Here is a 23,709-nt window from a genome sequence, read left to right as displayed (position 1 = left end):
AAGTTGAGATGAGGCTATGGAGCAGTCTTTCCCCAAAAGACTTTGTTCTCCTGATGCTTAGATAAGTAATTCAGACATTATCATAAAGATAATGAGATTCATTTTTAAAGATGGGCTCAGGAGAATTTTTGAGTATAATACATGATATAAATAATCATGCCAAAATTTTAAATGAGATGCTTCTCAAGCAAAAACCCCACTTCATTTTGACTAAGCGCCAATTTTGTGGAAAGCCTATGCAAATTATATGAAGTTTTCTGGAAAACTTGATGATTTGATTGATGATTTGATGTTTCAGTGCCTGAGTCTCATTTTGGCTTCATCATTTACTTCTTAAAATCTAAGACATGTGCTCCTACCTAAGCTGGTAATAGCTACATTGAGACTTTACTGTCTGTGAGCTAGACAGCGATACCCCCTCATTCCTCTATAGGAAACACTTTTCTTTGCACAGAAGCAGCAGCTTCAGGTTAAAGAGTTTGCCCAACTCCATCTACAGAACTCTGAAAATGGTCAAATTTGAATTTCCATCCAGTTCCACCCTACATAGCTGGACAATGGCACAGCAGTTTTTATAAATCACCTTAAAATATTTAGACATCCCAAATTAGAGATAGGATTCAGTTAGGTTAAAAAGATTAAGGAAAACAAGTAGATGAGACTAAAAATAATTTGATATGTTACAACATGCTTCTGATCCAAATAGCAATGTATGTTTTTAGGGTGAGAGCTGAGGCTACAACTGCAGCCTGGGTTTCCTACTAAGTTACAGCACTGCCATTCTCCCTGCTCAGAAACTGCTTTATGCACGTGAGGTGGAACAATGGGTTAATTCATTATGAACAGAGATTTATTAAGGGACTGCATGATGCTAAACACTTGGTGGGGAAGATATATAAACAGTGCTTGAGTAAGTTTACTGTAATAGGCACAGTGGATTTAACTGAAGCCCCTTAGATATAAGCTCACATTCTGCCACTTGCATGGAACCTTTTGAAGATCCTATACTTAATTTTCTATGCAGAATTTTATTTCTTTTTCTTTCTTCTCTTTTTTTGAATATTGTTCCCTGTGTTATACAGTAAATCCTTATTGCTTATTCTTTTTATTTATAGTAGTGTGTATCTGTTAATCCCATGCTCCTAATTTATCCCCCACTTTAGTAACCATAAGTTTGTTTTCTGTATCTGTGAGTCTGTTTCTGTTTTGTAAATGGATTCATTAGTATTATTTTTTTTAGAATTCACATACAAATGATATCATATAATATTTATCTTTCTCTGTCTGATTTCACTTAGTATCGTAATCTCTGTCTTCATCAATGTTGCAAATGACAATATTTCATGTTTCATCCTTTTTATGGCTGAATAATATTTCATTGTATTGATATTGTATTGATGTCTTCTTAAGACCTTCTTTTAAGAAGAATCTCCCACATTACTTAAGTCTCTGTTTCCACCACACCTGGATCCATCCCTGACTACAGATATGAATCTTTGGTTGTTAAATCAAGTGTAGAAGATATATGACTACTTGTGTTATAGTCATATTTATTTTCTATCTGAGCATGCCTTCCACCGAGTAGAAGAAACCTCAGTGAATTCAGAGATCTTACTAGAAGTGACTCTATAATCAATTGAGCAAGTGAGCAGAGTTTACAGGATACCAAGACGCCGAGGCGGGGGTGTCTGGCCCTAGGTTGTCCCTTGTGCTCAGTGGCTCCAGGGCTGTCTCTGACCTAGAGGTGTGCAGTCCAGGTACATTGGGTCTTCCTTCTGGTCCTGACTGTTAGCTCTCCCTTGGTGAGCCTGCACTCTCTCAGCTGCTTCCACATCCCTGAGGAATGGAAGACCCCGAGGGGGTCAAAGCATTGGGATTATTTGGCTCCCCCTCATCATCATTCTGGAAATACAAGTAAAATCCAAAGCTATGTCAAGTCATCTATGTCTCAACGTGCCATGCAGGCATGTCCACTCTTATGCTCCTATGCCATACAGGCACTGGAAGCTTCTCTAAGCCCTGCCCCATTCCTGTATCCACCTTAGAACTGAGGCACAGGCCTCCGAAGTTCTAAAATCACTCAATCTACTTGAGGATAGAACCAGAGTTCAGTTGCAAGGCAGTGCTTCTTTTTAGAGGAACTGGTGCTTCAGCCCATTTGTGAGTCAGATTGTGGGGTGAGGAGAGAAGCTGTTTCTTGTTCATCAGAAGATCATCCTTGACTACTGGTTTTTAGATAAACTCTGTCCTTCAGGCTTTGGTTTTTGAATCTTAACAGGCAATATTCTTGTGGCTCAAAATTTTTGAACTATCAATCTCTGACTACAAAGGCAGTTTTTTGCAACTTGCAAGACCAGAATTGGTTTTCTGTGCACTGGTTCTGTGTCCCTTCTCCTTTGACAGGCAGTGGAAGTAATGTGCCTGTTGGAGAGCCGGTGAGGCACAGGGAGTTAGTAATTCATAATATTATCTGGCCACATCGTCTGTTCACTATTTCAGTGGCTAAAAACCTAACCATAATGCAAGTGTCTGCATTGGCCACCTTTCCTTCCTCTCAGAAAATACTTTAGCCCATTGAGATGAGTGAGTTCATGGGCTGTAGATGAGTGCCTGTTGTCAAGGTGAACTTGTTCTTGGTCAGGGATATTTGACCATGCTGTGGATAACTATAATAACCTGTCTTGGGGTCACTTTAAGCAACTAGATTATATGAAAGGTGATGAGTTGAAAATTGTGTTTTCTCAATTTGATAGGTGCATTCTGTATATCATAGCTGACATTAGAAATTCTGAATTCAAAAAACAAGAAAACAACAACAAAAGAAGTCCTGGGTTCACCCTTGCTAATGAAGAATGTAATTTGCTGTACTCAGACAAATGCTTACAAAGAAAATTGTGCATGACATTTTAGTGCTGTCAAAAGAGTCGTTTTGATGTCGTTTTCTAATAATAACACATGTAATTTTGAGTAGTTTTGGTAGCAATATTTAAATGTTTTTTGATGCTTGAAAGTGTTGAAATAGGATGGATTTTTTTATACAGTTCCTTACTTGACTTGCTAAAGCACTTAACAAAGACTAGTATAGAATTCTTCACAGCATTGACATGCAGAAATGTCAACAGTGTATTTCAATTCAAATTTAATAAAAAAGCTGAGTCAGGATTTAATAAACTCTGAAAAATCACCCATAATTTGGAATTTAAAATATTATGTCAGAGGAATAATTATAATATGTCATTTATTTCCTCCTGAGTTATTTATGATGGACATCGGCTTTGGATATTTTTCACTTCCATTTCTAGTGGGTTTTGGCTTAAAAGGATTCTCTTTTTGAATCTTGAATAATTATTGAAGATAATTTGAAGATATATTCAAGATGAGGGAAATTGAAGCATACAATTACTAGATAGAATAAAGCTCTTTATAAATATCAGTCTTGATCAGTGCATGTGAAAACAGGCAATGCTATATGATTTTCTAAGATGAAGCTTTAAATGTTCAATTAAGGATAAATATCTGAACTTATCTGATTCATCTATGAGTCATTTCATACTAAAGATGAAGAATTCTTCCCATTTCACCTTTTCATAATGAAAAATAAAAATAATAGAAATGAATACCCACATCATTTCATCTCACCATTTTTTTTTTTTTGCTGAAAGAATTATTTCTAACATCTAAATAACTACAATGATAATAAATTAACATTGTAAAGAAGAAGGTTAAATTCTCAAGTGGGTAAAGGCAGAATCAGCAATTACTTTTAAGACAAAAAATTTTCTGTCTAGTAAGCTGTTAATGGGCTACCTGGTGGCTCAGTGGTAAAGAATCCTCCTGCCAATGCAGGAGATGCAAGTTTGATCCCTGGGTCAGGAAGATCCCTTAGAGAATGAAATGGCAACCCACTCCAGTATTCTGGCTTAGGAAATCTGATGGACAGAGGAGCCTGCTCTGCTACAGTCCATGGGGACACAAAGAGTTTGTCACAACTGAGCACACAGGTACATTTACTTTAAATATTTTCAATTATGTATTGGATGCCTATTATATGCCAGGCTATTTTAAAAATCACTTTCCAAATTTTGTAAATTATAATTGTTCAGAGAAATATGCTGTCATTAAAGAATTTAAGCACTCGTGCAAAATAGGTGAATTTTATAATGCCATTTGCAGCAACATGGGTGCAACTAGAGATGATCTCACTAAGCAAAGTACGTCAGAAAGAGAAAGACAAACACCATATGATATCACATGTGGACATAAAATATGACATAAGTGAACTTATTTACAAAACAGAAACAGATTCACAGACACAGAGAATGGATTTATGGTTGCCAAGGGGAAGGGATGGATTGGGAGATTGGGGTTAGCAGATGCAAAGTATTCTATACAGAATGGAAAAACCACAAGGTCCTATTGTTGCACAGGGAACTATATTCAATAAACTGTAATGGAAAAGAGTATGAAAAAGGATTTGTATACATTTGAGTAATTGAATCACTTTGTGATACCAGAAACTAACACAACATTGTAAATCAACTATACGTCAATAAAATTTTAAAAATAAATTAATTTTTAAAATGGTTGAACCTTATACACAGGCACATTTTGCTCAGCAGTGGACATGGATCTTTAAGTAATTTAGATTAAAAATGTAATATTTAACTACAGATATATGCCAGTGACTTCAAATTTGTTTGAAGATTACTGTGAAGTTATTCAAAATTTACTGAGCCTTAGGAGTCCACTTACCACCCAGCTAACATAGAATTGTTGATAGTTATTCATGCACTGCAAGAATAAGGAAAGCCTTTTATATAGTGATTTTGAAGTTTGAAACATTTTATAATAACTTATCAGTTGTAGAACATTGTACTACACAATGGTAGAAAAAAAGTTTCCCCTTGACATCATCTATTCCATTGAGTAAAGTTTGGCTATTTATGTGTGGCTTGCATAACTGAGAGTTAAGTGATCACAAAAATAAACAGGTTTATAAAGAGCCCATTTATAGAAGTCCTAGTTAATTCTCTTGGTTAAGCTTTTAGTTCTATCCAATTATTTCCTGTTACTTCATTGAGAAACCTAACAAATAACCAACTGACAACTAGCTAGTATCACATCCTACAGTTATATTTTAGGAAACATTAAACTAATTTTGACATTCTCTGCAACTCTTAAAAAATAAAATATTATTTTTATTTCAGATGCGATCTGTGAGCCGAGTCTTTAAGTTTATTGATATGCCAACAGAAGATGGTAAACCTAACAATTCATTCAGACCATCCAAGGATAGTCAGCCCTCAAAAGTTATGATCATTGAGAATCAACATGTGAAGAAAGATGACATCTGGCCCTCAGGGGGCCAAATGACTGTCAAAGACCTCACAGCAAAGTATACAGATGGAGGGAATGCCATACTAGAGAACATATCCTTCTCAATAAGTCCTGGCCAGAGGGTAAGATTTAAACATTGCTTGCTTTGTTAAACCTGTGTTCAGTAAGTGAATCTCAGTAGCCTAAAGCAATGTGTGGGCAGAATCCATTTGTAACTCTTATTGTTGACTAGGATGTTGAACACAAATATTTTCAAGTTATTATATGGAGTCAGTATTGTTTCATGTGAAATTTATTTTGCAGAGTCCTGAATCTATATAATGGAACCATCTTACTTATTTTTTTATTGGAGTATGCTGCTGCTGCTAAGTCGCTTCAGTCATGTCTGACTCTGTGAGACCCCATAGATGGCAGCCCACCAGGCTCCTCTGTCCCTGGGATTCTCCAGGCAAGAACACTGGAGTGGGTTGCCATTTCCTTCTCCAGTGCATGCCTGCATGCTAAGGCACTTCAGTCATCTCCGACTGTGCGACCCCATGGACAGCAGCCTACCAGGCTCCTCTGTCCACGGGATTCTCTAGGCAAGAACACTAGAATAGGTTGCCATTTCCTTCTCCAAGTTATGGGAGTATAGTTGCCTTATAATGTTGAGTTAGTTTCTGTTGTACACCTAAGTGAATTAGTTACATGCATACACATATCCAACTTTTTTAGATTCCCTTCCCATTTAGGTCACCACGGAGCACTGAGTGAAGTTCCCTGTGCTATACAGTAGATTCTCACTAGCTGTCTATTTTATATACTGCAGTGTATATATATCAGTCTCAATCTACCAGTTCATCCCATCTCCCCTTGGTAACCATAAGTTTGTTTTCTACATCTGTGACTCTATTTTTGCTTTGCAAGTAAGTTCATTTGTACCCTTTTTCAAGATTTCACATTTAAGAGATATTATACAATATTTGTCTTTCTCGTTCTGACTTACTTCACTCTGTATAATAATCTCTAGATCCATCCATGTTGCCACAGATTGCATTATTTTATTCCTTTTTAAGGGCTGAGTAAAATTCCATATATATTTGTAACACATCTTCTTTATTCATTCCTCTGTTGATGGGTATTTAGGTTTTTTACATTTCCTAGCTAATGTAAATAGTGCTACAGTGACATCGAGGTGCATGCATCCTTTCAAATTATGGTTTTCTATACAGAAGAATGAAATTAGAACACTCCCTAACACCATACACAAAAATAAACTCAAAATGGATTAAAGACCTTAATGTAAGGCCATGTACTATAAATCAGAGAAAAACATAGGCAGACTATTCTTTGACATAAATTGGAGCAAGATTTTTTTTGATCCACCCCCTAAAGTAATGAAAATAACAACGAAAATGGACAAATGGAACCTAATTATTCTTGAAAGCTTTTGTATGGCAAGTTTAGTTCAGTTGCTCAGTCATATCTTACTCTACGACCCCATGGACTGCAGTGTGCCAAGCTTCCCTGTCTATCACCAACTCCTAGAACTTGCTCAAACTCATGTCCATCGAGTTGGTGATGCCATCCAACGATCTCATCCTCTGTCGTCCCCTTCTCCTCCCGCCTTCAATCTTTCCCAGCATCAGTGTCTTTTCCAGTGAGTCATTTCTTCACATCAGGTGGCCAAAGTATTGGAGTTTCAGCTTCAGCATCAGTCCTTCCAATAAACACCCAGGACTGATCTCCTTTAGGATGGACTGGTTGGATCTCCTTGCAGTCCAAGGGACTCTCAAGAGTCTTCTCCAACGCCACAGTTTAAAAGCATCAATTCTTCGGCGCTTAGCTTTCTTTATGGTCCAAATCTCACATCCATACATGATTACTGGAAAAACCATAGCTTTGACTAGACGGACCTTTGTTGGCTCTGCTTTTTAATATGCTGTCTAGGTTGGTCATAGCTTTTCTTTCAAGGAGCAAACATCTTTTAATTTCATGGCTGTAGTCACCATCTGTACTGATTTTGGAGCCCAAGAAAATAAAGTCTCTCACTTTTCCATTGTTTCCCCATCTATTTGCCATGTTGAGTTTTAAGCCAACACTCGAATCTTTCCCTTTCATCAAGAGGCTCTTTAGTTCTTCTTCACTTTCTGCCATTAGGGTGGTGTCATCTGCATATCTGAAGTTATTGATATTTCTCCTGGCAATCTTGATTCCAGCTTCTGCTTTAGCCAACCCAGCATTTCCCATGATGTACTCTGCATATAAGTTAAATAAGCAGGGTGACAATATACAGCCTTGACATGCTCTTTTCCCTATTTGGAACCAGTCTGTTATCCATATCCAGTTCTAACTGTTGCTTCTTGACCTGCATACAGATTTCTCAGGAGGCAGGTCAGGTGGTCTGGTATTCCCATTTCTCTCAGAATTTTCCACAGTTTATTGTGATCCACACAGTCAAAGGCTTTAGCATAGTCAATGAAGTAGAAGTAGGTATTTTTCTGGAATTCTCTTGCTTTTTCTGTGATCCACTGGATGTTGACAATTTGATCTCTGGGTCCTCTGTCTTTTCTAAATTCATCTTGAACATCTGGAAGTTCATGTTTCACATAGTGTTGAGCCTGGCTTGGAGAATTTTGAGCATTACTTTACTAGCGTGTGAGATGAGTGCAGTTGTGCAGTAGTTTGAAGATTTTGGGGCATTGCCTTTCTTTGGGATTGGAATGAAAACTCGCCTTTTCTAGTCCTGTGGCCATTGCTGTGTTTACACTTAGGAAAGCTTTCTTAGCTCTCCTTGCTATTCTTTGGAACTCTTCATTCATATGGGTATATGTTTCCTTTTCTCATTTGTCTTTTGCTTCTCTTTTGTATAGCAAAGGAAACCATAAACAAAACCAAGAAGTCTACCTTCTGAGTGGGAGAAAATATTTGCAAATGAAGTGAACAACAAGGTATTAATCTCCAAAATACACAAACAGCTCATGCAGCTCAATGTGAAAAAAACAACCTAATCAGAAAATTGATGGAAGATTTAAATAGATACTTTGCCAAAGAAGTTATACAGATTACCAAAAGGTGTTCAATATCACTAATTATCATAGAAATTGAAATCAAAACACAGTGAGGTATCACCTCACACCTGTCTGAATCTATAAATGCTGAAGAGGGTGTGGAGAGAAGGAAACCCCCCTAGACTGTTGGTGGGAATATAAATTGATATAGCCACTATGGAGAACAGTGTAGAGGTTCCTTAAAATCTAAAAATAGAGCTACCATATGATCCAGCAGTCCCACTCCTGGGCATATAATGGGACCATTTTAAGTGTTGTTATACTTGCAGAATATCTAATTGATTGCTACTTTATTAACTAAAGAAACTGTTACATAAACCAAATTTTAGTTCTAGATTTTGCATCTTGAAACTATCCTCCATTTCAGGTGAGGGAAATATTTTGTTGCTAACTCCATCTAAAGACTTAAAATTTTACCTATTTGACAGTCTTTCAAACAAGTGGTACTTTTTTCCTTCGCTTTTTTCATTTTTTCTGGTTGGAGTCTTCATCATGGTATGGATTGTAAAGCTTTTTTCCCCAATAATTTGCTAAGGAATAATTATTTATGAGGCAAGCATTTCTATTATTTAATAAGCAGAAATAACCTTGCACTATTTTGAAGTGTTTCTTATGGATCCCAGCTGGGCTGAATTTGCAGAATTTACTCAAATACAGAGTCTAGAATTGATTGTTGGAGAAGGGGATGGTCATTCTCCCACATTTTATGCTTTGTAAATATGATTTTATATTCTCTCCAGATTCCTTATTCTGCGACACTCTAAGTCTAGACAGGAGTGGTATATTGTTTTGACTATTTTCTTTTTCTTTACAATTGAAATGGAATACCATTGAGCCAATTTTTATGAAAACTGAAATTTAAAACTTCATCTCTTTGTGGTTTAATTTCAAACAGACTGCTTTTTAAACTGGTGAGATAATGGTCAGTAAGTTTTGTTAGTCCACCGTCACTGTCACCAACATAAAAACTGACTACTTTCACTTGCCTTTGCCCATGGCTTTAGAAGATTTGATCATTTGATATATTAGACAAAATTCTAAGAAGAAAAATACATAGAGTGAGCAAAAATTCTCTACATATTGTGCTAAATGGCTTGCAGTGGCACAGTGGAAATTTTGACTTAACTTTTACTCTAGTTAGGAAAAATATATTCACATACTACTAAAATTAGCTCTCTCCTTCATGTTCATCAAGAATGAATTTTTTTTCCTTTTCTTAGAGAAAACAGGTATAAATGGGCATAAATGGAATGAATAGGTTTTAGATTGAATTTTTATCTAGTATCAGAATGAGAATGTTTAAAGTTACACCTTGAAACTAAGTAAAATGAATGGTTTGCCTTCACTCCTCCTTTCTATTGAGAAAAGCATAATTAGTTACTCTTTTTTGCTTTGCACATCTTGAATGCCATAGGCAGCTGACAGTCACCAGGATGGATGCCAAAGGCACTGTGACTTTATGATAATAGCAACAGATAGGTTGATATACAGCAAGGACAGATTTGGTAAATTATTTTCTTTCGCTCTCCCTGGCATCCTTTCATCCATTTGCTTTTCCAGTGCTTACTTGCCCACTAAAGTAAATTCAAACAAGTCCTAGTAGAGTGAAAGAGTTTTAGAGCCCTCATTTCTGTAGGTAGTTTCCTTGATCTTACAATAGTGATCGGAGATACTGTAAAATGAGGAAGGAGCAATATGTTCAGGCATTCCATTCCATCTTCTCTGAACGTTTATGCAGTAAGCAGGCCATGTGTATTTGCAAGACACTCCCTAGGTGCTTTGGGGGAATTGAAAATTACTTACATAAGACTGTAAATGTTTATCGAATGCACATTGTGTCCTAAGCATTGTATTTAACATTGTGTTTAAAAACCTTTATATTCTATAACATTAGATCTTATTATAACTCCAAAGGTAGATGTTATTACCCTTTTTCTGCATAGTGGAAGAAACAATGTTCAATTGAGTGAAATAGTGAGGATGTCAAACTCAGATCTCTCTGACCTCAAAGTTCTTTTTCACTCATTACTCTTAAAAGAATGAGACACAAAGGCAGAAGAAAGAGGAGAGAAAGAGAGAGAGATCTGTCACAGAAGATGTCAGACTAAAAGGCAAAATGCTAGATCCAGCAAGGGCTGAAACAGATTTACTGTGAAGCTAACAAAGCTGAGGCTTCAAAGGACTTCATTTGGCTGAGCCACTTTCAAAGCCAGTTGTTACCATTTGGCTGGGAGTTGGGCTATTCAGGCAAGGTTTTCCAGAGGAACTGACATTTAGAATGAGACTTAAGACTTAAACTGTGATTTGAATTATCAACTGTGGGTGAAGAAGGGTGCTATAAGCAGAGGGAATAACATGAGGCACAAAGCATGTACAGAAAACAATGACTGGTTCAGTTGTTCAGTAACTGGAGGATGCATAAAGGATGTAACTGAAGCCAAGATTTGTGCAAATGATGCAGATTATGGATCTTGAGAGCCAAAGCAATGAATGGAGTTGATAACTCAGAAAATCCTAACTGGTTTTGCTATCACAGGGTCTTTGAGAGCAGTGGTTCACAAAGTGTGGTTCCTGCACCAGCATCACCTGTATCACTTGAGTACTTGTGAGAAATGCATGTTCTTGAGCCCTACTGGCCAGGGAGTGGGGACAGTGGTCTGAGTCAATAGGTGTAGACGAGTGCGAGTAGAAATCTAATTGCAAAGGCTTAGGGAATGGGTGAGTCTTGAAATGAGGGGTCATGTAGAACAACAATGTTGGTGGTGGGAAAGAGAAAGCAAAAATGCCTGTCTAAGAGGATGGGTACATAGATGGAATTACCTTGGTACTGTAGAGTACTTGGGTTTGTTTGGTTTTGGTTTTTGTTCTGTTCGTTTTTGTTTTTGAGACAAGAGGAAAGGAGATAAGTGGAATTAAAGAGAAGTGAAGTTAAAGAGAACCATTGAACAAACAGCTGAAAAACTGAAGGTGTTCTTATTAGGCTGTCTTAATCTTTCAAACGTAGAAGGCAATGGCAACCCACTCCAGTACTCCTGCCTGGAAAATCCCATGGGCGGAGGAGCCTGGTAGGCTGCAGTCCATGGGGTTGCTAGGAGTTGGACACGACTGAGCGACTTCATTTTCACTTTTCACTTTCATTCATTGGAGAAGGAAATGGCAACCCACTCCAGTGTTCTTGCCTGGAGAATCCCAGGGACAGGGGAGCCTGGTGGGCTGCCGTCTATGGGGTCGCACAGAGTCGGACACAACTGAAGTGACTTAGCAGCAGCAGCAATCTTTTAAGTCAACTTCCAAAGTCATGGAAGTTCAGTAGTGTCAGTTCTCTGTCTTTGTTCTTCTCCTTCAATAGTATATTGACTGTACTTTTGCACTTCCTTATAAACTTTAGAATCTGTTTGCCATATTCATAAAATAACTTGCTTGGGTTTTGATTAGGATTGTATTGAATCTATATATCAAGTTGGAAAGAACCAACATCTTGGTTCATATTGAGTTGCCTATCCATGAACATGGAACATCTTTCCATTTCTCTAAGTCTTATTTGATTAAATTCATCAGTTTTCTATTTTTATCATCTTCATCTTGTATATATTTTCTTAGATTTATACCTGAGTATTTCATTTTGGGGAGTGCTAATGTAAATTGTATTTTGTTTTCAAATTCCACTTTTTCATTGCTAGTATGTAGGAAAGCAGTTGACTTATGTATATAAACCTGTATCCTGCAATCTTGCTATAATCACTTAGTAGTTCTAGGAGTTATAGTGTTGTTCTTTTGTACTTTCTACATAGATGGTAAGTTCATCTGCAAACAAGAACAGTTTTATTTTTTAAATTCTCAGTCGATATGCCTTTTATTTCCTTTTCTTCTCTTGTTGCATTAGCTGAGATTACAGGAGATGTAGAGATGTGGGTTCTATCCCTGGGTCAGGAAGATTCCCTGGAGGAGGGCATGGAGCCCACTTCAGTATTCTTGCCTGGAGAATCCCCATGGACAGAAGAGCCTGGGGGGCTACAGTCCATAGGGTCGCATAGAGTTGAACATGGCTGAAGTGATTTAGCACACACACACACACTATTAGGATGTTGAAAGTAATAAGAGGAGAATTCTTGCCTTTAGTTGATCTTAGTAGGAAAGCTAAGTTTTTCATCATTAAGTAATAACTGTAGGATTTCTGTAGATGTTCTTTATCAAGTTGATGACCTTCCCCCTCTATTCCTACTTTGCTGAGTTTTTTAATCAGAAATTGGTGGTGGATTTTGTCTTCTGTTTTTTTCTGCATCTGTGAATATGGTAATATGATTTTTCATGCCTGTTGATATGATAGATTTTATTCATTGATTTTTCAAATGTTGAACCAACCTTTCATATCTAGGATAAATCCCACTTGCTCATGGTATATAATTCTCTGTATATATTGTTGGATTTGACTTGCTAATACTTTTAAGCACTTCACAACTAAGTTTAGGAGAAATGTTGATTTCTAATGTCTTTAGTTTTGGTATTATGGCAATTTGGCCTTCACTGGTGGCTCAGATGGTAAAGAGTCTGCCTGCAATGCAGGAGACCTGGGTTCAATTCCTGGGTCAGGAAGATACCCTGGAGAAGGAAATGGCAACTCACTCCAGCATTCTTGCCTGGGAAATCCCACAGATAGAGGAGCCTGGCAGACTATAGTCCATGGAATGGCAAAGAGTCAGACACAACTGAGCAGCTTCACTTTTTACTCTCATAGAATGACTTAGGATGTATCACTTTTGCTTCCATCTTCTGAATGAGATTGTAGAGAACTGGTAGAATTACTGCTTTAACTATCTTGTAGAATTTACCATGAATCTATCTGGAATTGGTACTTTCTGATTTGGAAGAGTATTAATTAGCAGTTCAATCTCTTTTTAAAAATATGTGCCTATTCAGATCGTTTGTTATGAGTTTTGGCAGATTTTTATGTTTCGAGGAATTTGTTCATTTCACCTGTTATGAAACTACTGGGCATGGAGATGTTCAAAGTATTTCCTTATTACTCTCTTAATAATACATACTCAGATGTAATGATTGTTCCTCTTTCATTTCTTTAAAAATATTTTTAATTGAAATATAGTTGACATACAATATTATGTAAGGTTTAGGTGTACTACATAGTGATTTGACATCTGTATACATTATGAAATATTCACCACAAGAAGTCTAGAAACCATCCATCCCTATACAAAGTTATAACAATATTAACTGTATTCCTTATGCTAAATAATGTAACTATTCTTTCATTTTCGATAGTAGTTTGTGTCATCGCTCTTATTTTCTTAGTTAGCCTGGCTAGAAACATAAAATTTACTGTCTTTTCAGAGAACCAGTTTTTAATTTTATTGATTTTCCCTACTGATTTTGTTTTCAATCCAATTGGTTGATTCTGCTTTAATTTTTATTTATTTATTTGTTGTCCGCCTATTTTGAATTAAATTTGCTCTTCTTTTTCTGATTTCCTATGATGGAAGCTTAAACTATTGATTTTAGATATTCTTTTCTATATTACATATTATATTCTTTTCTATACTAGATATTTGTATGATACTATAAATATTTACTATTGCATTAGTATATTTGGGCTCCCCAGGTGGCACTAGTGGATGCCACCCGTGGCAAAGAACCCCCCTGTGGATGCAGGAGATGCAAGAAATGTGGGTTTGATCCCTGGGTTGGGAAGATCCTGGGAAGGAGGGCATGGCAACCCATTCCAGTATTCTAACTGCGATAATCCCATGGACAGAGTGGCAGGCTACAGTCTGTGGGGTTGCAAAGAGTCTGACACAACTGAAGTGACGTAGCACACACCCCCTTAGCTATATTAGGTATTTCTTCTTTTCTATAGCATTTAATGTTATAAATTTCCCTCTGCACTGCTTTTTCTACATACCACACAATCTGATAAATTTTGTTTTGATTTTCATTTGTTCAAAATATATTTAAGTTTCTCTTGATATTTCTTTTTTAACCCATGTGCTGTTTAATGTCCAAATGTTTTGGGATTTTCCAGCTGTCATTCTGTTCTTGATTTCTGGTTTAATTCCACTGTGGTCTGAGAATATACATTATATGAGATGCATTCTCTTAAATTCTTTATATTGTGTTTTATGGCCCATAATGTGATTTATCTTGGTGAATGTAATTTTCTCACTTCTGTGTCTGTCCATTTTGGATAGTATATTGAAGTCTTCAAGTATAATAGTGGATTCATCTACTTCTCTTTGCAGTTCTGTCAGTTTTTGCCTCATGTATTTTGATACACTGCTGTTAGATATATATACATTAAACATTATTATATCTTTCTGGACTATTATTGTCCCATTTATCATTATATGATACTCCTTTTATATCTGATAATTTCTCTTGCTTTGATATCTGCTCTGTGTAAAATGAGTTACTCCAACCTGATTAGTGTTAACATAGTATTTTTTTTTTTTACTTTTATCTATATGTGTGTGAGTCTTAGTGAACTCTGGGAGTTGGTGATGGACAGGGAGGCCTGGCGTGCTATGATTCATGGGGTCGCAAAGAGTCGGACACGACTGAGCGACTGATCTGATATCATAACAAAATAAAGTTGCCTCTTGAACAGGGTGGGTGTAAGGGGTACCCACCCTCTGTGCAGTCAATAAATATTCACTCTATTTATCCATAGTCACTCTGTATCTATGATTCTACATCATCTGATTCAACCACACGTGAAAGTTGTAGCACTGTAGTGTTTACTATTGAAAATGATCTGGGTGTAATTACATTCAAATGTGTGTTGTTCAAGGGTCAGCTGTATTTCCACTTCCTCCCTCTTGTCCCTTGTATTGTTGCTGCCATTATTTTACTTATAGAGAAACATAAACATACATAATTGAATACAGTGTTGCCATTATTATTTTGAGCACAATGCTATCTGTTCGATCAATTAAGAATAAAAAAAATGAAATTTCTTATTTTACCTTTACTATTCATTTTATCGGAGAAGGCAATGGCACCCCACTCCAGTACTCTTGCTTGGAAAATCCCATGGATGGAGGAGCCTGGTAGGCTGCAGTCCATGGGGTCGCTAAGAGTCGGACACGACTGAGCGACTTCACTTTCACTTTTCACTTTCCTGCATTGGAGAAGGAAATGGCAACCCACTCCAGTGTTCTTGCCTGGAGAATCCCAGGGATGGGGGAGCCTGGTGGGCTGCCATCTATGGGGTTGCACAGAGTCGGACACGACTGAAGTGACTTAGCATAGCATGGTATAGCATATTCATTTTCTGATACTCTTTATTTATATGTAGATCAGAGTTTCTGACTTAAATGATTTTCCTGAAGAACTGTTAAAGGCATTTATTGGGAAGCTGATCTACTAACATCAAATTCCCTTGATTATTCTTTGATAAAGTCTTTACTTCTCCCTAATTTCACAAGATATAGAATTCTAGGTTGGTGGCTTTTTTCTCTCAACACTTTAAATATTTCACTCCATTCTTTTTTTGGCTTGAATGTTTTCTGAAGAATAGTTGGATTTAGTTCTTTTCTTTGTTACTTTATAAGTAAGGTGTTTTTTTCCTCTTGCTTCTTTCAAGATTTTTTTCTTTATCTCTGATTTTCTGTCATCTGAATATCATATGCCTATATTTGTTTTTTGGCATTTATTCTGCTTGATGTTCTATGAGATTCCTGGACCTGTGATTTAGCTTTTGACATTAATTTGGAGAAGTTCTCAGTCATTATTGTCTCAGATATTTTTGTTCCTTTCTGTCTTTCTTTTCTTTCTGGTATTTCCATTATTGGCGCATGATACCTTTTGTAATTGTCCCATAGTTTTTGGATATTTTGAATTTTTTCTTTCAGGCTTTTTTCTCTTTGTTTTTGGTTTGGAGGTTTCTGTTGTCATATCCTCAAGCTCACAGATTTTTTTCCTTAGCCATGTTCTGTCTCCTGTACCCACCATAAGTATTCTTCATTTCTGTTACCATGGTGTTGTTGTATTTTCTCTTTTGCATTTCTTTTTGAATTTTATTAGCATTTCCTCCTCTCTGTTTACAATACCTGTTCCTGCATGTTTTCTACTTTTTTCTTTAGCACTTTTAGCATATTGTTCATAGTTGCTTTAAATTCCCAGACTGATAATTGTAACATTTCCGGCATATCTGACTGGCTTTGGTGCTTGCTCAGTGTCTTCACGCTGTTTTGTGCCTTTTAGTATATGTTGTAATTTTCTGTTGACAAATGGCATTATATTCTAGATGAAAGAAACTCAAATAATTAGGCCTTCACTAGTGTCAGGTTTGGGGTAAAGGGAAGTGTTCTATTGCTCTTTAATTATGTCTCAGTCTTTTACTGAGACTGTGCCCTTGGGCTGCACAAGTGCTTCTCAGATTTTTCTCCCCTTTTAGGTGCAGTAGTACACTTGTGTGGGCTGGTGCTGAATATTTTCCTTTCTTTGATCAGTTAGGTTCTAAAAAAAGAAAAAAACCAGTAGGTTCAGTTCTGGTAAAATAGTTTCTCTTGAAGGAGGCTTTGTTAAGAAAAACAGGATGTTCTGAAATATTATAAAATTGTTGTTTCTCACCTCTTCCTGAGGATATCAGAAAATATTTCTGTGTACTTCACTGTGGGATTAACTGTTGGTGGTGGGCTCTTGGAGTTAATACTTATAAAAGTGTGTACGTCTTCCCTATGAATGGCTCCCTGGGAGTTTTTTACTCTCAGACTTTACCACACTGAGCCTCCAGCGGTTTGTTTAGATTTCCCTAGGGCTTCCCATGGAGAAGGCAATGGCACCCCACTCCAGTACTCTTGCTTGGAAAATCCCATGGACAGGGGAGCCTGGTAGGCTGCAGACCATGGGGTTGCGAAGAGTCGGACACGACTGAGCGGCTTCGCTTTCACTTTTCACTTTCATGCATTGGAGAAGGAAATGGCAACCCACCACAGTGTTCTTGCCTGGAGAATCCCAGGGACGGGGGAGCCTGGTGGGCCGCCGTCTATGGGGTCGCACAGAGTCGGACACGACTGAAGCGACTTAGCAGCAGCAGCAGCAGCAGGGCTTCCCAGGTGGCACTAGTGGTAAAGAACCTACCTGCCTGGAAGGGAAGTTCGGGAGGGTGGGGACATGGGTTCACCTATGGCTGATTCTAGGGATTATATTCAATAGATTCAAGGAATTAGATCCAATAGACAAACTGCCTGAAGAACTATGGATGGAGGTTTGTGTCATTGTTCGGGAGGCAGTGATCAAGACCATCCCCAAGAAAAAGAAATGCAAAAAGGCAAAATGGTTGTCTGAAGAGGCCTTTCAAATAGCTGAGAAAAGAAAAGAAGCAAAAGACAAAGGAGAAAAGGAAAGATACATGCATTTGATGCAGAGTTCCAAAGAATAGCAAGGAGAAATAAGAAAACCTTCCTCAGTGATCAATGGAAGGAAACAGAGGAAAACAATAGAATGGGAAAGACTAGAGATCTCTTCAAGAAAAACAGATACCAAGGAAACATTTCCTGCAAAGATGGGCACAATGAAGGACAAAAATGGTATGGACCTAATAGAAGCAGAAGATATTAAGAAGAGGTGACAGGAATACACAGAACAGAATACACAGAATACAAAAAAGATCTTCATGATCCAGATCATCATGATGGTGTGATCACTCACCTAGAGCCAGACATCCTGGAATGTGAATTCAAGTGGGCCTTAGAAAGCATCACTACAAACAAAGCTGGTGGAGGTGATGGAATTCCAGTTGAGCTATTTCAAATCCTGAAAGATGATGCTGTGAAAGTGCTGCACTCAGTATGCCAGCACATTTGGAAAACTCAGCAGTGGCCACAGGACTGGAAAAGGTCAGTTTTCATTCCAATCCCAATGAAAGGCAATGCCAAAGAATGTTCAAACTATGCACAATTGCGGTTATCTCACATGCTAGCAAAGTATTGCTCAAAATTCTCCAAACTAGGCTTCAAAAGTACGCGAACCGTGAACTTCCAGATATTCAAACTGGATTTAGAAAGGCAGAGGAAACAGAGATCAAATTGCCAACATCCGTTGGATCATCAAAAAAAGCAAGACAGTTCCAGAAAAACATCTACTTCTGCTTTATTGACTGCACCAAGCCTTTGATTGTGTGGATCACCACAAACTGTGGAAAATTCTTTAAGAGATGGGAATACCATACCTTCTTACCTGCCTCCTGAGAAATCTGTAAGCACATCAAGAAGCAACAGTTAGAACTGGACATGGAACAACAGACTGGTTCCAAATCAGGAAAATAGTACGTCAAGGCTGTATATTGTCACCCTGCTTATTTAACTTATATGCAGAGTACATCATGAGAAATGCTGGACTGGAAGAAGCACAAGCTGGAATCAAGATTGCCGGGAGAAATATCAATAACCTCAGATATGCAGATGACACCACCCTTATGGCAGAAAGCAAAGAACTAAAGAGCGTCTTGATGAAAATGAAAGAGGAGAGAGAAAAATTGGCTTCAAACTCAACATTCAGAAAACTAAGATCATTGCATCTGGTCCTGTTGCTGCTGCTGCTGCTGCTAAGTCGCTTCAGTCGTGTCTGACTCTGTGCGACCCCACAGATGGCAGCCCACCAGGCTCCACCGTCCCTGGGACTCTCCAGGCAAGAACACTGGAGTGGGTTGCCATTTCCTTCTCTAATATCCGGTCCTGTTACTTCATAGCAAATAGATGGGGAAATAATGGAAATAGTGAGAGACTTTATTTTGGGGGGCTCCAAAATCATGCAGATGATGACTGCAGCCATGAAATTAAAAGATGCTTGCTCCTTGGAAGAAAAGCTGTGACCAACCTATATAGCATATTAAAAAGCAAAGACATTACTTTGCCAACAAAGGTCCATCTAGTCAAAGCTTTGGTTTTCCAGTAGTCATGTATGGATGTGAGAGTTGGACTATAAAGAAAGGTGAGCACCAAAGAATTGTTGCTTTTGAACTGTGGTGTTGGAGAAGACTCTTGAGAGTCCCTTGGACTGCAAAGAGATCCAACCAGTCCATCCTAAAGGAAATCAGTCCTGAATATCCATTGGAAGGACTGAATTTGAAACTGAAACTCCAATACTCTGGCCACCTAATGTGAAGAACCGACTCATTGGAAAAGACCCTAATGCTGGGAAAGATTGAAGGTGAGAGGAGAAGGTGATGACAGAGAATGAGATGGTTGGATGGCACCACCAACACGATGAACATGACTTTGAGCAGGCTCCGGGAGTTGGTGATGGACAGTAAGCCTGGCGCGCTGCAGTCCATGAGGTCGCAAAGAGTCAGACATGACTTAAGTGACTGAACTGGACTTTACTGAGTCCCATCATGAAGGCTCCACTCTTGTGACCAAATCACCTCCCAGCCACCCTACCTCTACTAGTGTCACGCTGACGGGTTAGGATTTCAATATGAATTTAGGAGAGACACAAATATTCAGCCCATTACATGGCAGAAAGACAAAATAATATTTTGTGCAGAAAAATGGTTCAATATTCTTATTAAAGCACTTTGTCCATAGAAATTACTTTAGTGTTGAGAAATCCTTTTACTCTTTAGGCTCTTAAGTTAGGCTTTTACTTTACAGAATCTGTACTTTAAATTTTATTTTCAGTGCATGAGTAATGTAGCAAGTATTTCACAAGTTTAACTTAAAAAGAGTAACTTTAAAAAAGAAAACTTATTTTTTGTTTCAGTCTCAAATAGTTTTTTCTTAAAAGCTTTTGATTTTTGCCTAAATTTTTAACGTCACTTTCCCCTAACTAGTATCTCTCTTTTCTTTTTCCTTTTCTTTTTCATCTCAAAGTATAGGCTAGGATTTTAATTTGGAAGTAGGTCATTCATGATAAACCTAGATTTATCAAAATGCCTCAGAGGACATATTGTATATATTACAGTACTGGTAGTCCTCTGATTAAATATATTTAATCAGACTTCAAGACCTAATCTGGGTGAGCTTATCTGCTTTCTCCATTTGTAGTCTCTCTAAAATACTGAGATGCTAGAAACAATCCAAATAATATCAAGGGCTCAGATCATAGCAGCATAAGCACCTAATATCTATTTGATTTTTTTAAACACATATGACATTCTGACTTGATAAAAACTGATGTGAAGTATTTGAATCATTCAGTTACTTATACCGGTTATGTGAAGAGTAGAGTCTCAAGAACTTATTACATTATAAATTATGTTTTATTAATAATAAACAGATCAATCAACATATAAAATTACAGTTATTGTAACTTTAGGGATCTAAATTTCATTTGATTTGACATTTGATTTATAGAGACCCCAGGAAGATAAATGATAATTATAACAGTTTTCAATCTATTACAGTATTAAAATGGTGAATAAGACTCTCTGAGAAGAATGTACTGAAACTGTTCTATTCATGGTACAATGAAATTACAACTAGCACCAAATTCAACACTGTTTAACTCTCCACATAACATTGCGATTTATCTTGATCCAAAGTTATCAAAGAGGAGGTACATTGAAGTTACTAGAAAACATTGACTTAGAATTAGCATCTGTCTTAAAGGCTTATTTGCAGGAAGTCGTCTGGCCTTCTTAAAACAAATCCCGGAAAAGAATTATTACGTGCCAAGTATATAAACAACAGAAGACTTTGTTAGGTATGAATCAATTAGACATGTTGTTTAAAGCCATGTCTGACTTAATGCAATATAAGGAAACCAGCAATATAAGGAAACCAGAGAGATAGCTAAAACTTTATAGAAGTAAAGATTTACAAATTGCCTTAATCCAGTTTTATCGTAGTATAAAACCTGGGTTTTCTAAGCATTTAAATATTTGCTTCTTAAGGAAAAAGAATGTAGTCATGTACCCTAATCATTAGAATCCTGGCTAATGATTTAAGAGTCTGAAGCTCAAAGGAACTTATCATCAAAAGTTCTTGATATGACTTTAGAGCAAGTCACTTCCTGCTCTTGAATTTCCCTTACCTTCTTTTTGTTCATGCCTCCCTATACAAGGCATACTCAGATTGCCTCTACAAAGCTTTACTGTTGTATTTGGAAAATCATCAAGTATGGTGAATGTGTTTGTACAAAATGGGCTGATTCAGAAATAGAAGTGTGCATATGAAATTCAACAAGATTTTTAAATTGAGTTAACCAAAATTGACTATATCTATTTGTTTAGATTTACTATAATAAGTTTATTCATATTCTACTAAATAAGTTTATTCATTCTGCCCTTCCCTCCTCTTTCCTCCTTCCTTTCTTTCATCTTCCTCCTTCCCTCCCTTCTTTCATTTCTTCCATTTATCTGCCACCTACTCACCCACCACTTTGTCCATCCATCCATCCTTTCATCTGTCTCTCAGTCAGTCCAAATAAGTTTTTTATTTAGCACTTATGTGAACCAACCAGTATGCCAGGTGCTGAGAACTCAATAGAAAACAAGATGGATTACCCTGCCCTGTTGAACTTATATTCTTGGGGTGAACACAAGCAATAATCAAGAAAAGAATAAATAAAATAATTACCAATTGTGATCCATAGTATGAAGAACCTCAACAGGGTGTTAATGTGTAACATTTTGTTTATCTGATTTCTGTTGTCTCAGAAAATAGGCATGTGTGCAAGTCCCATTATAGGGCTCTTATAATGGACAGAAAGGCAGATGTATCACAATTGTTTATCGGCTTACCCCAAAGTCCTAGTTTACTTCCTAGGCCTTTCTGATTGGTATTTAATATGTTAAAGTTCCTAATTGGTATTCAGTATGTTATTACTATTGTTGATTTGTGTATGCTCTCAAGCATTTATTGTAGTCCCTAATTAGTTCTGATTTAGAAACTGTTACTAGTCTGTAATGAGATAAATATAGAAACTGAGAGTAAGAATTCAGAAAATCATGTTTGATTTTATACTTAGCTATGGATTGGAAAGTCAAACACCAAACAAAATGAAAGTGTTTACCCCAAATAGTGTAAAAAGCCTGATTCTACAAGACTGTTCAGCTCTCTTGTAAAAAGGCCAAATGAGAAAAAAGAAATAACAATAATGCAAGGGGAAAGAAAGAACTGTTCAGTGCCACTAAATGCTGAGCAGTTTATTCAGGGTTTCATTAATGGCCTCTCTCAGGGCATCTTCCTCCAAGTGCTGGGTCTGAGCTGGCATCAGAAGAGTCAGCTCCTTGTGGGCCACCCGAAGCACTCGCTGTCACCCTGCTGTGCACGGCCTTCTCAGTTCCGTGCTGTGTTCTTAGAGTCTTTAAGTAACAGGAACAGTTTATTTTTTCTCTTTCCCTTAATATCCCTTTTGCTTCCTAAAATTCTGTTCTTGCCAATCAGAATGGATGGAAGAAGTTGATTTGACAACTGTCCAGGTACTTATCCACTGAGAAGTGGCAAGGCCCAACCTGTCTTTTGAGATAATGTGTAGCTCACTGAATTTATTCCCTCTTGTCAGACCTGAACTTGGCATTCATTTATTTTATTATGGACAGTATATGAATGTTAGAACTCCTGTGGATTTATTTATCTTCAAGCTCGTATTCACATTGGACTAGATCAAGCTGTAGGTCTCCGTTTCTGGCTTGAACCCATTCTCAAAAATTATGTGCTTTAAGACACTCTTTGTTTTCTTCGAAGTGAAATGGACCTTATTTTAACCTTTTGCAATTAGTAAAAATCAGAGATAAATGAACTCAGCATCAGGGATCCAGTCCCTTATGGCCAGTTTCTATATTGTCTTCCAGAGTTGCTGTGTTCCAAATCAGTTTTAATCAGAATTGGAAGTATGTACAAAGGTTTGAATGAATAAGTGAGACTTCCTGGGTGATGATTAAAAAAAAAAAAATGTTTTCCATGGGTTTTTAAAATTCATGTATAATATCAGATTGCATTTATGGTATTGTATCTATGTGTCACAGGAGTAATTCCATCACTCTAATATTCTAGGTGGGCCTCTTGGGAAGAACTGGATCAGGGAAGAGCACTTTGTTACTGGCTTTTTTGAGACTGCTGAATACCAAAGGAGAAATCCAAATAGATGGTGTGTCTTGGGATTCAATTACTTTGCAACAATGGAGGAAGGCCTTTGGAGTCATACCACAGGTAAGCAATACAGAAAGACTTAACTAGTAAAAAACTAAGTAAGTACATTTTTCCCATTATTTGACGCTTGAACTCAACAAATTCACATTTCCCTGCAAAACATATTCCCTTTGTATTGCTGTCTTTATTTTCTGTTACGCAGTCTTTTTATAGGGAGTAAAAGTATTTCTAGAAGTTTGGAATTCTCTGACATACAGTTGTTAAAATATTAATAA

At 37.2% G+C, this 23,709-nt stretch overlaps 1 protein-coding gene across 5 annotated transcripts in view; it reads left to right on the top strand.

Annotated features, from left to right (window-relative positions):
* CFTR (CF transmembrane conductance regulator) overlaps nucleotides 1–23,709 on the top strand; it is a 216,851-nt gene that overhangs the window by 166,196 nt on the left and 26,946 nt on the right. For all 5 annotated transcript variants that reach the window (XM_025291139.3, XM_044946628.2, XM_044946629.2 and 2 more), the window contains exons 22-23: nucleotides 5,208–5,459; nucleotides 23,339–23,494. In XM_025291139.3, coding sequence (XP_025146924.3) covers nucleotides 5,208–5,459; nucleotides 23,339–23,494 — 408 coding nt within the window. The remainder of the gene's footprint in view (nucleotides 1–5,207; nucleotides 5,460–23,338; nucleotides 23,495–23,709) is intronic.

This window comes from Bubalus bubalis, chromosome 8, assembly GCF_019923935.1.
Source record: "Bubalus bubalis isolate 160015118507 breed Murrah chromosome 8, NDDB_SH_1, whole genome shotgun sequence".
NCBI lineage: Eukaryota > Metazoa > Chordata > Mammalia > Artiodactyla > Bovidae > Bubalus > Bubalus bubalis.
Note: the sequence above shows the minus strand (reverse complement) of the source record. Positions and strands in the feature narration are given on the sequence as shown.